The sequence below is a fragment of the Alligator sinensis genome, unplaced genomic scaffold (assembly GCF_000455745.1).
Source record: "Alligator sinensis unplaced genomic scaffold, ASM45574v1 scaffold632_1, whole genome shotgun sequence".
In the NCBI taxonomy this organism is placed as follows: domain Eukaryota; kingdom Metazoa; phylum Chordata; order Crocodylia; family Alligatoridae; genus Alligator; species Alligator sinensis.
This window is the reverse complement of record NW_005842408.1, coordinates 638,978-655,515: the sequence shown is the minus strand read 5'-3', so window position 1 is coordinate 655,515 and position 16,538 is coordinate 638,978. Positions and strand designations below refer to the sequence as shown.

Below are 16,538 nucleotides of genomic sequence, written 5' to 3'. Positions count from 1 at the left end.
GGCTCCTGCTTGCTGCCCACGGGGGGACTGACGCTTTGTAACAGGGTGGGGATAGCTGGTCTCCTGACGGCAGCTCGGCCTCTTGTCTGCTCAGATCCTCGTGTCAGCGTGAGTGGAGCTGTGCCGTGTCTTGTTCTCCGACGCGTTGCTCTTGCGGCGCTCAAGGAGCCCGGGACCGTTTCAACGGCTTTAGAGGGAGATAGAAATGGTGCAGCACTGATGCATTTGACATGCGGTCTCTCCCAGGAGTCAGCTGTCCCCGGGCCGTGGGCTGTGGCACAGGCTGGCAGTGTCCTGCTGCTGTTTGAGCATGAGGGTGAACGGGGCTGGGATGTCCTCAGGATGAACCTGCGCCACGGGGGTGTCGGCACACGCCCGCTCTCGCACAACCAGGAGCTTGCCAGGCCTCTGGGAGTCGGGGGCATGGTCTGCTGCAGAATTTGGGACCCTTTGGCCCCGCTGGCCACAGCCATTGACAGCGAGCCTGTCTTGCTGTGACTGCCCCTGCACTCCTCCCCCAGGACCCATTGTTGCCGTCCTTATGGTGCCCCAGGTGGGACCTGGCGTTGCAGGAGCCTGCAGCCTGCATCCAGCCCGCGGCCCCTGCCACACAGGACCCCTGGGTGCGGATGATCTTGGGGAGGCGCAGACAGCCCCGAGCCCCCACGTGCTGCTGCCCTTGAGCCTCACCCTCCTCTGCCCTTTGGTGTCCAGCTGCCTCTGCCAGCACCCGTGCTCAGGCCTCCTCTCCTCATCCCCTGGGGCCAGGCAGAGCAGGTGTGCGTTTGGCCTTTTGTTAATGAAGCCTCCCTGCCTCACCAGGCCCCGCTTGCTCCCTCCTGCTGCTGCAGCTCTGCTCTTTGTTTGTGAAGCTGCAGCTCTCCGACCATGTCCAGCCAGGAGGCAGGCGTCGGGGCGGGCACGCTGGGCCGGGCCGGGCTGCCCGGGTGCAGATGCTGACGGGAAGCGGGATAGCGAGAGTGGAGCAGAGCGGAAGCACCCCCGAGCCTGCTCTCACATCCTGCAGCGGGAGGGGAAAAACCTCGGCACAGCAAAACAGGATGGCACTGCGGCGTTCCCATTCGCTTGACTCATGTTGAAACAATGCCTGGCCAGTGTTTATCTTGGAGAGCAGAGGCCCCTGTGCACGAGCCTCCTGCCCCGTGGACAGTGGGGCTGGGCTGAGTGGTTGCCTGCAGCAGGGCAGGGTGGGGGAGCAGTGCGCGTGGTCCGTGCCCTGCCAGGGCCCTCGCATGCACCGGGGCAGGAGATGCGCCGGAGTCGTGCATTCGCACTCGTGTCCAAGTGCTGTCACCATCGCCCGTGCGGGCTCTGTTTAGGCACTGGGCTGAACAATACAAACCGCGTTAGCTGTCAGAGCCCCGGGCCAGCCCCGCACGGGGGAAGGGGCGTGGGGAGCCCGTGGGGTCCTTCGTGCGGGCGGGAGGCGCGTTGCAGGCCCGTGTGTGCCGTGCTGCCTCTCTCTGCGGCCCTGCTCTGCGTCGCTCCGGTTGCAGTGGGTGGACTGTTCCTTCCTTGCATGGTTTCCGTTGGCTTGTTTTCCTCCATAGCAGCGGTGTTAAACGTGGCCGTGGACCGGATCCAGCCCGTGGAGCCCTGCCAGCTGGTCCTCAGTACTGTCCCAGGTCTGGGCAGACCCTTATGGGGCACGGCATGTGGCAGACCAGCCCAAGGGCAGGGCCTAGGACACGTGCTGCACGGTGCTCACTCGGGGACTGTGCTGCGTGGGCTGGCGCGTGCGACAGATCCCAGACCGGCCGGAGCGGGTGGTGCCCTGTATGCAGTGTCTGCCCAGTCGGACGGCACACACAGTTGCCCCCTCCCACTCTCCTTTGTGCGACACGCGTCATGGGGGGGGTTTAAGCCTCCCCCAGAGATGCTGGGTGCTGGCTGCAGCCCAGGCTAGGGATGGGGTTGGGGTTGGGCTGTGCCAGTGCTCCTGCTGGGACTTAAACCCAGAGGTTCCTGGCTAGAGGGTCTTGCCCCCCTGCTCAGGCTCAGACTGATGCCAGATTTGGGGTCAGGAAGGAATTTCCCCCCGGTCAGATAAGTACGGACGAGTGGGGTTTTGCCTTTCTCTGCAGCAGGGCCACGGCCTCTGCCTGGGGTCTCTTGAGTGTATATTAACACCCTTTGCAGCAGTAGGACGTTGGCAGCCACGGTCTCCCTGCTTTCCCTGGCGCGACGTCTGGTGTTGTCTCAGGGTTGACGATTGTTTTACGAAGCTGACATGCCGGATTGCACAGCACAGTTTGGGCAGGGCTGATTCTGCCTCGAGCAGGGGCTGGACTAGATGCGACTTCCGCAGGTCCCTGCCAGCCAGCATCTCCGTGCCTCTACGACACCATCCTTGTCGCGGAGCCAAGGCGCTGGGCTTCCTGCCCCCTCGGAGCAGACACAGGTGGCACGGGGCCCCAGGGCAAGGTAAGGGGCAAGGCAGGCCGTGGGAAAAGCCTGATCCTGCATGGTGCTGGGCACCCTCCATGGCCTTGACCTTCTTCCTTCCTGGAGCAGGGCGGGAGTTGGAGGCACTTACTGCCTTTGTGAGACCTCACCTTGGCTGCCCAGGCCGTGGCCTCGAGGCCTGATGCTGCAGCCCCAGACCTTTGGTCCCAGCATGCGGGTGTGTTGCAAGCACTCGCACGGTTTGTGGGGGGCCCCTGCGGACCACCTGGCAAGCCTGGCTGCATATACGCGTGCAGCACGGGGCAGGGGCCGGGCAGTCCCTGCCTGAGCGCAGGGCTCTCTGGCAGCCAGAGCCAACTCGGTGCCCTGAGCTGGCACCAGCAGAGGGAGCGTCCGCGCAGCGAACCTCTCTGCAGAGCCGTACCGGTGGCTCCGTGCGGCAGCGCCCGTCCGTGGCATTTCTGCGGGGCAGGCATCCTGCGTCTGCCCCGCGCGCCGGGCTGCAGGGCGGGATGGGGTCCCGTGAGCATTTACCTGCTGCGCCCATTGCTGGCCAGCCCCGAACCACCGTGCAGGGCTGTGTTGCTCGTGGAGACTGGGAACTGGACCCCAGCCTCAGGGCAGCCTTGCAGCCCAGGCCCGCGATCCCCCTCTGGGGCTGGACGTGGATCCTGCCTCCGTGCTGCCGGGGTGGGACTCCGTGTCTGTGCAGCCCACCTGGGTGCCACGGGGCAGCCCGGCTTCTGCCATGTTGGCCCTTCTGTTTTGTGGGCAGGACGCGGGCGCGCAAACGTGAGCACACGGAGGCCCACGCTCCCTCGCCTCCTCTCACTCCACAGCTTCACCCCTTCCCGCTCAGTCTGGCGCTTTGCACCACCTCCCCCTCCTGCTGTGCCCGTGTCCCGGGGCCCTGCCTCTGCTCAGCCCTGCCAGACTGCCGGCTTTTCCACCTTGTGCCTGATGGCTGGGGGCGCAGCCAGCTCCTCTGCAGCCACGGCGGGTGTGTGCCAGGGGTCCTGCTGCATCCTCTGGCCCGGCTCCCCGGCCACGACCCTCCTCCCTGAGCCCTGCTCACATCCCAGCAGCGGGAGAGGTCCCCTGGGAGCGTTCACCACATCGGGATGAGCCTGTGGGGGATTTGGCGTGCCCAAGGAGCAGCCTGCTGAGAGCCGCTGTCGTTGGCACCCGGGGTTGTAGCACTTGCAGGGGCTCTGGCACAGATGCAGGGCTCCTACGTCCTCTACTCCTGCACGGGGCGAGTTATTTGGAGAATGGGGCTTTGGCATGCTGGTTCTGGGAGGAGCCGAGGGCCACCTCTGTACCCGTGCCGGCCGCCCGCCTTGCCCTCAGCCCAGTGGCTTTGGCTCCCTGTCCTCTCTGTCCCTGTCTCTTCTCACTGGAGGCAGGCAGTCGAGGGAAGAGGACTGTCCCTTGCGTGCCGGGGCCCGGGAGCACGCGGCTGCGTCGGGGTGGGGTGGGCTGAGGGCATCGGGAGGCAGCAGCTCCCGCTGGCGTAGGTGGTGTGGCGGCGTGAGCTGTCCTGGGACCGTCTCTCCTGCGGTTGCAGGAGCTCTGCTCCTCCGGGCTCATCCCTGCTGCCGTACAGGAGCCGAGTGCATGCATGGAGGGAAAGGAGGCTTCCCAGCACCTGCCCTCCATCGTCTCCTGGGGAACCCTGCCCCCGGCCAGGCCTTGCCCACATCCCAGAGGCCCTGCCGCAGCCGATGGCCTGTTCGCGTGCATCACTCATTGCTCATGAGCAAGAGCTCTTTGCAGACCTGATGCCTGCAGTCACTTTGGGCCCCCTCAGTGCCCTCTGCCCATGGGTGGAGCGGAGTTGGAGAGGGGGATGCCGGGAGAGCGTGGCACAGCCACGGGCAGCCCTTGGCATGTGGAGCTGTGTGGGGAGGGGTCAGGGTCACTTCTGTCTGACAAGCAGGGGGGAAAGCTGTGTTGTCTGCATGGCCAGCAACCGGGGGAGCTGGAGAGCTCTTCCCCGCCCCTGCATCAGGCTTTGTGGCCTGGGCCCCCTTGGGCAGCTGCCTCCTCTCACTGTCCCTTCCCAGCAGACGAGTGAGGGAAGGCGCAGGCTTGGGGCTGCAGCTGGCCTCCATCTCCGTCAGTGCTCCCTCTGCGTGCACTGAGCCTACCCCTGGGCTGTGCGGGGCTGGCCGAGACCCCTCGGTGCAGGGCTGTGCAGGAGCGGGGACTGAGAGGTTCCTGGACCGTGTCCACGTGCGTTGGTAACCAGCGCGACTAGGACCCGGGTCTTGAGCAGCCGTCGATGCACTGGTCGGTGGCTCCCATCGTGACCGGTTCCTGGCAGCCGAGCTGTAGCTGCGCGGGGTCAGCGTGTCGCACGCACGGCAGGGAGAGTCTCGCCCTGGGCGCGGAGCGGAGGGTGCATGGCCGTGGCCGGGGGGCGCTGGGGCGGGCTGCGCTGTCGCTCTGCTCTGACAGTACATTGCTGCGGGCTGCTGTTGAGGTCGGGGAGCTGCTCCCTTCCTGTGTTTCAGCTGGGCTGGTGCTGTCGTTTTCCAGATGGACAAGACTGGGGCCTCAAAGGCTGCACACGTGAGGCCAGTGAGCCAGAAGAAGGCGCAGAGGGCTGAGCAGTGCCATACGGGCCTGGCGGACCCCGTGTTGGTAATGCTGATGCATTTGGTGCTAGCTCATCGCCATCAGCTCTCCCTGCTCCTGGCCGGCTTGCTGCTGGGGACAGGCCTGCTCAAGCCACGGGGAGCAGGAGCCGGGCGCCACGTGGTCTAACCGCACTGGGGACAGGGATTCGCCGCAGCGGGCACAGAGCGCTGCTGTTCTGTGCGACGGGGACCCGGTTCTAGGAACTCGGCAGTAATTGCTGCCTGGAAGCCTTCGGTACAGAACAGCTTGTGCCTTGACAAATTGGCCATAGTGCTGGTTCACGGTAGCAGGGGCCTGCTGTCAGATAATCGTCCTGTCACCGGCTGAGAAAAGCAGCCTCAGAGACGCGGCTGTTCTGCGGTCTTTTCTGCATGAACCCCCATGGGCACTAGAGCATCCATATGCATGGGTCTGTGTGTACCGCTGTGGGCATTGGGAGCCATGTGCGTGTGTCTGCACACAGACGTAACTTGTATGTAGGGACTGGCATTTGCCTGTCTGCACCCCTCAGCGTTTTGGACATGGCATGCAAGCAGACGGGGCTTGGCTGGGAGAAGGTGGAAGGAAGGAGCAGAGCAGAGTTCCCAGGAACAGCTCGTCTCCGGGGGCTGCCGGAGATGCATGGAGGAGCCTGGAAACTCTGGACAGGTGTGACGGATCAACGGGCCGTGTTGGGGGGGCCAGGGCCTGAGTGCTGCTGGCTGCGGGCAGGAGCACGTCTCAGTGGCCACCTGCAGCTGTCTCCGGCAGCTCCCTGGCCTGGAGCCCTACGCTGCGCTGCGGTTCCATCGCTCGCTGTCCCGGAGCTGCAGCCATCCACCTCCGCAGCTATTTGTCCTGTGCTTCCCCAATGTGACAGCTCTCCAAGCGTCACTCCAGGCTGCAGGGATAAGCACCGCGGAGTCCAGAGCAGAGCAGCCTGTGCAGGGCATGGAGGGCAGGTGCGGTTCGGCCTTTCCCGTGTGCGCAGGCCCTGGGGGTCCAAAGCGCTCCACTGGAGCCAGCGTCTCTGCTGCGGAGCAAACCTAGGCGACCTGACGAGAGTCGCGCAGCCCAGGCACCCAGGCAGCTGGCGCTGCAGCTGGCGCGGGCTGGACTGGAGACATAACACCCCCCCCTGCTTTTCAGCAAGCCGCAGCTCACGTTGACGTGGCTGGTGCAGAAAGCCCCCAGTCCTTGTCCTGCCACAATACAGGCTCAGTGTCTTGCACTGCTCTGCCCAGTGCTCCTGGGCGCGGGGGGGTGGCTGCAGGCTCAGGACAGGATGCAGAAGTTTGTAAGTCTCACACACACCCTCTATTTTTGGAGCTGTAACAAGGAGATATTTTTAAAGCCCTTAATTACAGCTCTGCCTTGGAAGCTGACGTGCCGGCCTGTGCCAGCCTGCCAGGCAGTAATGGGGGGTTATCACCGAGGCGGGCGGCTCTGCTGTGCTGTTGCGGCTGGCCGTGGGGGAGCTGGGAGGCCAGCGCCAGTGTGTGCTAGTGGGGAGGGCGCCTGGGAGGCTTCACCGATTGACTGGCTAGAAGCGCAGCTCCCCAGAGGTTTCCTAGCTTGCTGTGCTGTTTGCACACGGGTGCTTGGAGCAGAGCCCCTCGGCCAGGGGCAGCTGCATCCCTGGACAGGCATTGTTAACAACATGCAGGGCAGATGTGGCCGGGGTCTGCTTGGGTGCTGCATCTGGGAGCTGCTGGTAGCCGTGCTCCTCTGGCAGAGGGCCGGCAGGGCAGTGTGATGCGCTGGTCGGAGCGGGTGGTTCGTGGCGCTCTGGAGGGCCGTCTCCCTGCGTGCCCCCACCAGCAGTGTCCTGCTGCTTCCGTCCTCCAGGCAACGGGGAGCTCCGGGATGGCTTCCTGCCACGGGGAAATGCCCCAGCGCGGTGCTGCAGTGAGCAGGGCCCTGCATCGGCAGGGCTCTGCATATGTGGGCAGGGAGGCTGGCAGGGGAGGGATGTCGCTCAGCTCTCACTGGCCTGGCACTCGAGGTGATGAGCTGGTTCAATTCGGGTGGGCCTCAGCACCGAGTGCATGCTCAGCACGGGGTCCTCCAGGGGCACGTCCAGCACTGCTCGCTGGCCTCGTGCACACTGCCTCCCGCGGTGCCCCGTGCTGCTGCTGCCTCGAGCCCCTGACGTCCCCCGTGATGCAGCCGTGAGGGCAGGAGTGGTGAGGAGGGCACCCCACTGCCTGCAGACCCAGGGCTCGAGCTGCAGTCTCGCTGCTGCTCATCCACTGGGGCAGGGATGCAGCCGGCAAAGTGCTATGGGGTGTGTGCACGGTGCTGCTGCTTTCCTGGTGCCCCAGGGATTGGCATCTCCACACCCTGCAGGTCAGGCCCACGGGACCCATCTCCCCCTTGCCTGGGCCCTCTGGCACTGCTGCCCGCGCTGGTGCTGGCGCTCTGTGTAGCGCGCACCCGCACTGCAGCACCCAGCCAGGCTGCAGGGGCACGGCCTGCCCTGGGATCCAGGCAGAGGGGTGGGTGCCGAGCAGCCCGGGGCCTGTGCCTGCGCTCCTGTGCGTTCTGGCAGCAGTTTCCTTTGTTGCTTTCTGTGCTCAGCACCCACATCTGGAGCAGCGAGCCTGGCCTTTTGGCTGCACCTTTCACTGCACTGTGCTTGCCCTGTGACTTGGGAGTAGGGAGGCGCTCGGCACAGCCTGTCCCACGGCTCTGCATCCTGTCCGGGGGCCCTGGGTGCTTCCATCTGTTTTGCTCATCAGAGAGCACCAGCGGCTTCGCTGTACGCTCGGACAGTGCACAGATCATGCCCTGGGCGCTGCAGTTGGCCTCGGAGCATGGCGGGGGAACGTTGCCCACTGTCCCCGGCCTGGGTGGTTCTGTCAGTGCTGTCAGTCGTGGGCACCCGGAGTCACCAAAGGTCAGTCTGAGATGCACAGGGAAAGGCTCCTCGTTTCCACCATGGTTAGCACGTGCAGCTGGTGCTGCAGGAGTGGGGGAGACTGTGATGGGGTCAGGGGTCTCCTGGACTGTGCCCGTGCTGGTCCTGGGACTAGTCGTGCTGAACCAGATCAGTGACTGGCCCTTCTCCATGGGATCCTGGTGCTGGATGGGGCCTGCTCTGTGGGCACTGGGATCCCTGAGACGGGTCCAGACCTGTTCCCCTGGGCTTTGCAGGGCTTGGGGTGCTGTAGTGGGAATCCATGCAGCGCCAGGGCAAGGTCAGTGGGCAGTACTGCCAGGGCTGGGCTGGGCTGAGCTGCGGGTTCGGGCGGTGCTGGTCCTGGGCAGGGAGCCCTTTACCTGGTTCAGTCGGGCTGCGGGCGCCACAGGTGGGAGCTCGAGGGCCTCACGTATGGTTCATAAAACGGTAGTTTGGCACAGGTCACCAGCCCAGCTTTCTCCCCGGGTCAGCATTGGCCTCTCCCCGCTCTGCCCTGCCCGTGTCCTTGCGTCGCTCTCTGCTGCCAGGTCTCCACTTGCAGTCCGAGCCGACGACCGTTGGTTGCTCCTGCGCACGCAAAAGAGCAGTGGGGCGGTGCTGTGCCATAGAGCTGGGCTGGGGCCCAGGCTCTGCTTACACGGGGGTTGACCTAGAGCCAGCGCTGGTGCCCAGCCAAATCCCGGGTGGGGCAAGCCCCGGGGCGCAGGGCAGCCAGAGTCCGAGCCCAGCCGGGCCTGTCTCACTCCTTGGTGCCGTGCTGTAGCCGCCAGCCTGGCCGTGGCTGCTTCACAGCTGGTGTTTGCTTGTTTTCTCACTTGCAACCTGGCTGCTGGAGAAGGGCCGATCCTTTTCTCTCCTCTCTGCTTTGCACTGACCACGGGGCTGGGGGACCTGCTATGTCTGCCCTCTCCCATCTGGCAAGCCATGTCTGCCGTGGGGTCGCTGCATTTGCCTTACCTGCTTCCTGTGGGGCGGGGGCAGATGCCCCCAGCGGACAGGGCAATCTTACTTGCCTCGTTGCACAGCTCGTGGGGGTGCAGGGCTTGTTCCCGGACCATGAGCCAGCCCCACCACAACCATCCCTCTGGTTTCATTGGCACGACACCCAGTGCTCACCCCCCGTGCGTGGTGTGACCGGGGGAAAGGCCGGGGCAGCCTCGGTGCGCTGGGGCGCCCATGAACCAGCCACCTCGTGCTGCATCCGAGTACGGCTGCTGCCCTCGTGCAGGGCCGGCCTGGCCGCCTGTCAGCTGAGCAGGGTATCCCCACAGCCCTGCGGTGAGGGCCGGCACCCCTGGCTACTGGTGCTGGAGCACGTGGCTGTGCTGTTCTTGCCGTGCCAGGGAGGACAGAGGTGTGATGCGTCTGATGCAGTTTGCAGCTAAGGACCTGGGATGAGGGTGGGTAAAAAAAGGTTGTGGTGGGAGCTCAGGGTTCAGCCCTGGTGACCAGGGCAGTGGCAGCGCTTCCTGTGTCCCCAAGCGGTCCCACGGGGCGGGGAGCCTGTGCTCCGCAGGTGCCCACACCTCGGCCCAGAGGTGTGCGCAGAGCAGCAGGGGAAGAAGGGTGCGCGCTAGGGCGAGCGGGGGTCCCCTTCCTGCAGTGCCAGGCGAACAGGAGCCTCCCCGCCTGCTGGCACCGGTTTGAAGCAGGCGCAGACCCCGGGGCTGCAGTGGAGCCAGCGCGCTGGCGCTGCGTGTCTGAGAGCGCAGACCAGCCCGGCTTGTGGGCTGCTCCGTTCTGCGGGGCACGGGGCGGTGGTGGGGCAGGTGCGTCTCAGACCGGTCTAGCTCGCTCTTGCTGGTCACCAGTTTCATGCACGGCGGTGGTGGTGGGGACGTCCTACCAGAGCCATTCAGCGTTTCTGGTAACAGTGCAGAAAGACAAATGCCCAGGCATGGCTGGGCAAATGCAGGCAGTGCAGGAGGGCTGGGGGTAGCAGAGCCTGCCAGGCCAGCCCCACCTACAGACCAGTCCGGATCTGCGGGGACGTGGGTGCACGTGAGCTGCCTGGTGCTAGCAAAGCCAGTGCAAGGTCATGCGTTGGGATGTGCTCATGGGGGTGGCCTATGGCCAGAGGGGCACCGTGCACCCCTGCAAGGCCTACTGACGCCAAGCTGGGGCTGGAGTGGGAGACCTGATCCTGCGCTCAGGCCAAGGCAGGGGGCAGCGAGCAGAGCGGGGAGGCCTCTGTGCAGGGGAGCGGGGCCCCGTGATTGCAGAAAGGTGCTGGGACACCAGAGCGGGGTCAGACAAGCCCTGGAGCTACGGCTGGACCGCCCACCTCTTGAGGGAGACGCTTCCTCCGCTCTGCCACCTTCCTCGTCCCGGAGAGCTCTGCTTTGGCCCTGCTGGGCGCTGGAAAGGGGCCCTGGCTGGTGGTGCAGGAGCTCTGACTTCGGGGGTCCCGCACTGCTGCGTGCCTGGGGCTCCTGCTGGATCCGGGGAGTGAGGGTGGCCGTGCGCGGGGGCCAGCAGGTGGGAGCAGGGAGCGGCTCTCCGCGGCTGGGGTGGGCAGCACGGTGCCCTGAGCGCCCCACGACCAGTGACGGCCCCGCTGTGCTCTTCTCCCCCAGGCACACGTTCTGGCAGTACCGCCGGGAGAACCCGCGCACCAAGGTGGGCGACCCCCCGCCAGATGGGCTGCCGGGCTTCAACAGCGGCGTGCTGCTGCTCGACCTGGAGGCCATGCGCCGCTCCCCGCTCTACAACCGGCTGCTGGAGCCGGCCGCGCTGCAGGAGCTCACGGAGAAGTACCACTTCAAGGGGCACCTGGGGGACCAGGACTTCTTCACCCTGGTGGGCATGGAGCATCCCGAGCTCTTCCACGTGCTGGACTGCACCTGGAACCGGCAGCTCTGCACCTGGTGGAAGGACCATGGCTACAGCGACGTCTTCCACCACTATTACGCCTGCGAGGGCCCGGTCAAGATCTACCACGGGAACTGCAACACGCCCATCCCCGACGACTAGCACCCGCCCTGCCGCTGCCGCCGCCGCCCCCCACGGGGCTGGAGCTCACAGCGAGGGGTAGGTGGGGGCACCAGCACCGCGCCCCCTGGCCGCCGCGGGCACCTGGGCCACGGGACTGCCCCGTAACCCTTCCATAGCCTGTAGCTTCACCCTGCAGGGAGGCAGAGTAACCTAGTGGTTAGCGCAGGACCCCAGGCATCAGCCCAGCGCTGACCCTGGCTTACCTCGTGACCCTGGGCACATTGCGGGGGCCCTTCGCAGCCTGGTTTCACTCCCTCTGATTGGCACCGTTGCCCTCGTCCCAGCGCAGCCCTGAGGCCAGTTTACGTAACGAAAGCCTAGAGCCCCGTGTGCGCCGGGCCCACGTGCCTGACAGCTCCGCGGCGCAGCCGCTCGCCCGGCCATTGCGCAGCACAGCCCGTCGCTGTCTGTCCGCGCCTGGGAACTGGGGCATGGTGCCCGGTGTCAGCGCCCTCGGCGGGCCGGCCCCGGGTGGGGAGGGGTTGCGTGCACACCGAGCCGTGTTGGTGACGTAGCAGCGCTGCTGGGCTATTGGGACCACAGGTGAGATGGGAGCATGGAAACTTGCCTCCCGTTCCCAGCCACAAAGCTTTACTGCACGGCTCCTCAGAGCCACTCGGTGCGCCTGGGCCTGGGCCTGGGCCTGGACCAGGAGCTTCCTTTGTCCAGCTTCCCCCAACCTTTTGTACGGCCGTGCAGCTGCACGGCGCCCTGCCCTTGTCGGCTTCCCGCGGCCTGAAGCTTCAGGCAAATGGATTTTGTATGAATATTTTCTTTTCTTTCACTCTGGTTAGGATGTAGCCAGCACACAGCTGTCGGGTAGGTACGGCACCGTGTCCTACGTGCCTCAGCCGTGTGCAGTTGCAGGAGTGTCCCCTGTCAGGCGCGTAATAAAGTGTATTCTCATCCATTATTATCCTTACGTGTGCGAGAGTGATAATTAGTGGCTGAGGCAACGCGGGCCACTAGGCCTTGGGGATCTGTGCACCTAGGGATCGCCAGGCCCCTCCTGGGTTAGCGCGCTGCCTCCCTCAGCCGCACAGTCCAGCCGAGGGCCGGCCGGGCTCCCCCTCCTCTGAGGAGCCGAGCCCGGTCCTTCCTGCCTGGCGCCAGTGCTGCAGAGGCAGCAGCGGGGCGGTGTGACCATGTTGCGGGGAGGGTACGCGTGTGCCGCTGCGCCTGACGCTGTGGCTCTGAGCGTTGTGACGGCCGCACTAAGTGCTGCAGAGACACCTGGGTCACGTGGCTGCGGCAGACATGGCCCTGGCCCCCACGCCGCGCTCCAGGGAGCATGGGGACGATGCGCAGCATTCTCCCTGGGGCTGCCCGTGCCTTTAGCTCCCGCCACCCCGTCACGGAGGTGGCATCATGGCGCAGACCCCCATGCAGCCCCCGAGCTGCCCCGGCTCCTAGCACCGTGTCTGAGCCCACACGCTGCATGCGCTGGGCTCGCGCCTGCTCCACCACGGCCTCAGCTCCTGCTTCCTGGGTGCTCGGCCTGTCTCGCGCCTGTCTTCCTGCGGCCCACCTGCCAGCTGAGTGCCCTTGTGCAGCCCCTTCACACGGACGCGTCTCCGGGAGCGGGGGGCTGGGGCACCTCACACTCCACCCCACAATTTGGGAAGCGGAGGGGAGAGGAAATTTGCTGCAGTCCGTAAGAGCAAGGCTTGGCCCACGGCAGAGCCCAGACGGGAGCGCGCTGAGCCGTGTGAAGCAGGCAGAGCTGCGCTGAGACAAGACGGCCCATGTGAGCCCTGAGCCACCCACGGTGCCCGTCGGAGGGAGCTCTGGGATTTCCCTGGCCGGCCCGGGGCACGGCTGTGTCATCCTGCCCTGCCGCACGCATGGCAGCTTGTGCAATAGCCCTGTGCAGGCATGTTGCTGGGCACACCTGTGGCATGAGCATACCAGCTCAGAGCCACCCCTGCCCCCTTGGCACACGCACACAGCCCCCCAGCTCTGGCGGGGCTGCTGCGCTGGATGTGACCTGTGTTACGCTGCAAAGGCTTCCCCAGGCCAGGCCTGTGTGCTCAGCTCCTTGTGCCTGTCACGCGTGGGTGCACGTTGGAGCAGCCTGGCAGCTGCCTTAGCGGCCCGGGACGCCGGGGCCAGAGCAGCAGCAGGGGCCCCGCAGAGCCGGGCAGACCATGCAGCAGCTGCTGGCCCGTGCCTCTGGGCCAGCCGCCCACCCCAGGCACAAGCACCTGGGTGCTGAGTTGCACCAGCTCCAGGGGCGGGGTGGGGCTGCTCCAGGGCACCTGGGGAGGAGTGCAGGAAACAGCACCCAGCTGGGACCGGCTGCTGTGGCAATACCCAGAGCACGTCCTCTGCGTGCAGGCTGCGCCCAGGAGCCCTGGTGCCCCAGGGAGGGGTGGGACCGGGGCAGGGAGTTCGCTGCGGCCCTGGCGCCCAGCAGCTGTGCCCGGGAGAGCGCCCAGCGCCCGGCTGCATTCCAGCAGCGCAGCGCAGCGCCTTCTCCCCCCCTGCGCTGCCCATCACGGGAGCGCCCGCCTCGCTTCCTGTCCCAAACCGGGTCACCCCGCAGCTCTCGGCAGCAGCTGTGTTTCCACCTGCAGCACAGCCCTGCTCAGGCTGGGCTTGCTGCCGCGAGCGGGAGGGCGGCGGGCAGGGAAGAGCCTCGGGGCGGTGGGGACCAGCGGCCGCCAGGCACCCATGTGTAAGCCCCTGCCCTGCGCCAGGTCCTGCCTTGGCCCGCCGCCGGTCCTAGACGAGGCAGGGTGGGGAGGGCTCGGCCCAGGCAGGGGCAGGCCCGCGGTGGGCGTTGGAGCAGGGCGGAGGTGACCGGAGAGGCTTGCAGAGGGTCCCAGGCTGGGGGGCCCAGCACCTGCAGGACAGCCTGGGCCATGGCAGCGGGCAGCCAGTGCAAAGGGCAACGGGCATGGGAGCTTCCACGTATCACAGCTACGAAACGCGTGGAGCGCACAGATGGGAAACGGGGAGCAAAGAAACCCGCTGTGCCCATCGTGTAATGGGGCACGTGCCGTGCCGCCGCGTGCCCACGGCCAGGAGCTGCAGCAGGGCGAGAGCGGAGCGAGACGCAAGGTGGACGTGGCCCCAGGGAGCGTGTCCCACTTGGCCAGCCACGGCGATCCAGCCGGGGTCTCGGTCCCTGCCCTGCAGTGGGGCTGGCATGGGTGTGCAGCCGGCCCAGCCGGGCTGCTTGTGCCCCCGTGTCCCCGCGCGCGGGCCCTTCCCTGCTGCAGACGCGTCCGCGGGCCGGGCGCTCCCAGCCCCCGGAAGCAGCGAGAGGCTGGAGTCAGTTCCTTGTTCCTGGTTCCTTTCTCAAAGCTAATCCTTGCCCAAGGAAAGGGTGTTCAAAACAAACTGCACAGACTAGAGAGTCAGGATGTCAGCTAAAATGTGTATTTGATAATTGAAATGTAAAACGATACCATGCATCATGCACGGAGCCCTGAAAAACAGCCTGAGCGTGGGCTAGGATTACAGGTGGAAATCCTTTTCGGGCCGCCCCAGACCTCATGTCTCTGCCACCGGGGAGCACTTCTGAATAAGTCTGAGCAGGCCCCGTCTGACCCCAGGCTCAGAGTTTGCAGGCCAGTCTCCCCGCTGATGCCCCTGCCCAGGCTGGCGCGGTGCGGCTTGGGGGGACGGAGGGAGATGTTATTGGGGGTTTCACCCAATAACCCAGCCCAAAATACGATCCTTATGTGGGCAGTGTACAGGTACCGAGGGGCGGGTGGCAGCTGGCACTCGGCAGCCGAGCATCGGGTCGAGCAGGGACCTGCCAAGAGTCCCTGGGGGGCGGCGAGGAGGATTTTGCCCCATAATCCCAGCCTGGAGCGCTCTCCTTATTCACAGGGATGTAGGTAGCACGTAAGTCGGGGGGATGTCGGCTGGCACGCGGACACCAGGCTCTGGGCCAGGCAGTGCCTGCCCCCCCAGAACAAGGGAAGCGCGACAGGACAGCCGACACGCGGGAGAGAACCGAACTCTCAAACGAACGCTTTGCGTCGGTCTTGCACCAGACCAAGGCTATTAACTTGCCCGACAGGAAGCCGGTGGCCAAGGTGGGAGTGCTCACCCACCTAGAATCGGTGAAGACCTGGGGAGGCTGCACATCTACAAGTCAGCAGGACCAGACGTGGCCGGCTCCTGGCCCCCAATGACTCCTCTTCCCCAGCACATCCGTCCCGCCGGCCCCTGACCAGCCCTCCCGGCTCCGTGGAGGAGGCTCCCGCCGCCCCGCAGGGTCCCCTGGGCTCGCAAAAGACCCCGAAGCTGTGGTGCCCACGGGCCTGGCCGCCGCGCGGACCTCACTCGGCACCAGGCGAACTGCGGGGCAGAAAGGCCAGGCTTCAACCCAAGCTGAGCACCCTGGCGACACCTGACCGCCCAAACCGGGAGCCCGGGAGGTGGCCGTCTCCCAGCTGCTCCGGCTGCCCGTGTCCCGGGGCGGGAGCTCGGCTGGCGGGGTGGGGGCGCTGGTCGTGTGCTGCATCGTCCGCGGCAGCACAGAGCTCCCAGCGGCTGGACGCTGCCCGTGCTCGGGGCCTCCGTCCTGTGCTGTGGGTGCAAGGGGGCCAGCCCCTGTTGCAGAGATGCCCGGGGCCGTCTGCAGGCAGGGCAGTGCTGCAGTCAGTGCTTCATCCTTGCTCTGGTTCCCAGCAGAGCTGCGGGCAAAATCCACCTGGCAAAGCAGCGCGGCGCCCGCCACCCCGCGCCTGCTGCGTCTCCTGCCTTGGGCCAGGCTACAGCTCCAGCCGAGCCGCCTGCCTGCCGGGCAGCGCCTGCTCCGCCCGCCCGCCGCGCACCACGTCGAAGGTGCTGGTGAGACTCGGCGCCTCCTGCTTCATGCCCACCGAAGCACCTGGCTGCCCTGTGCATCCCGAGTGAGATCGGTGGCCCTGCGTGCGGTGCTGGATCGGTGCCGTGTCTGCCGCCTGTCTCCGGCTCCCTGCCCCTCCTGCACCCTGGTGCTTGGGGGTCTCGCCCCAGGTCCCTCAGGCCCTGCCCTGTGCCCCAGCCTCGCTGCAGGGCGTCCCCCAGCTCCACGGGAGCGTGGCCGTGCTCATCTCCCGTGAGCGGGCCGCAGCAGCCCGAGTGCCCCGACGACCAGGTGGACCCTGGGCGGGCTGAGTCTTCTCTCCAGGACTGGCTCTGGGACGGGGCTTCACGGCGGGACGCGAGGGGCTCTGGTCCGGGAGCACTGCAACGCTGGGCCTGGGGCTTTAGCGCCAGCCCGGCTGCAGGGCAGGGCAGCGAAGTGACCAGGGAGCGCGAGGAGCATTTTGGATCCTGGCGAACGGGGAGAGGGAGGGAGCCTGAGCAAGGGTGGGGGGAGCTGGTCGACAAGGGGCAGGGAGCGAGGCCAACAGGAATCGTGTGTCGCTTCCAGCTGCCATCTCCCGTGCCTGGCCGCCCCCTCCACATGCACTGGGGAAGGCATGAGGCATGTGCCACGTGGGACCGTGGGCTCAGGGAGCGTGCCTGCGTGCACGAGCACGTGTGGCAGGAGGACTGAGACCCAGCCAGATGGCTGTGCGCACCCCTGCGAGCCGCGTGAGCCCGCCTGCAGCTCCCCCGGGGCTGC

At 66.3% G+C, this 16,538-nt stretch overlaps 1 protein-coding gene across 1 annotated transcript in view; it reads left to right on the top strand.

Annotated features, from left to right (window-relative positions):
- XXYLT1 (xyloside xylosyltransferase 1) overlaps window positions 1-11,896 on the top strand; it is a 21,686-nt gene extending 9,790 nt beyond the window's left edge. Inside the window, exon 3 of the mRNA XM_025211495.1 lies at window positions 10,545-11,896. Within this exon, the coding sequence (XP_025067280.1) occupies window positions 10,545-10,945 (401 nt within the window). The 3' untranslated portion in view covers window positions 10,946-11,896. The remainder of the gene's footprint in view (window positions 1-10,544) is intronic.
- The last annotated feature ends 4,642 nt before the right edge of the window (window positions 11,897-16,538 follow it).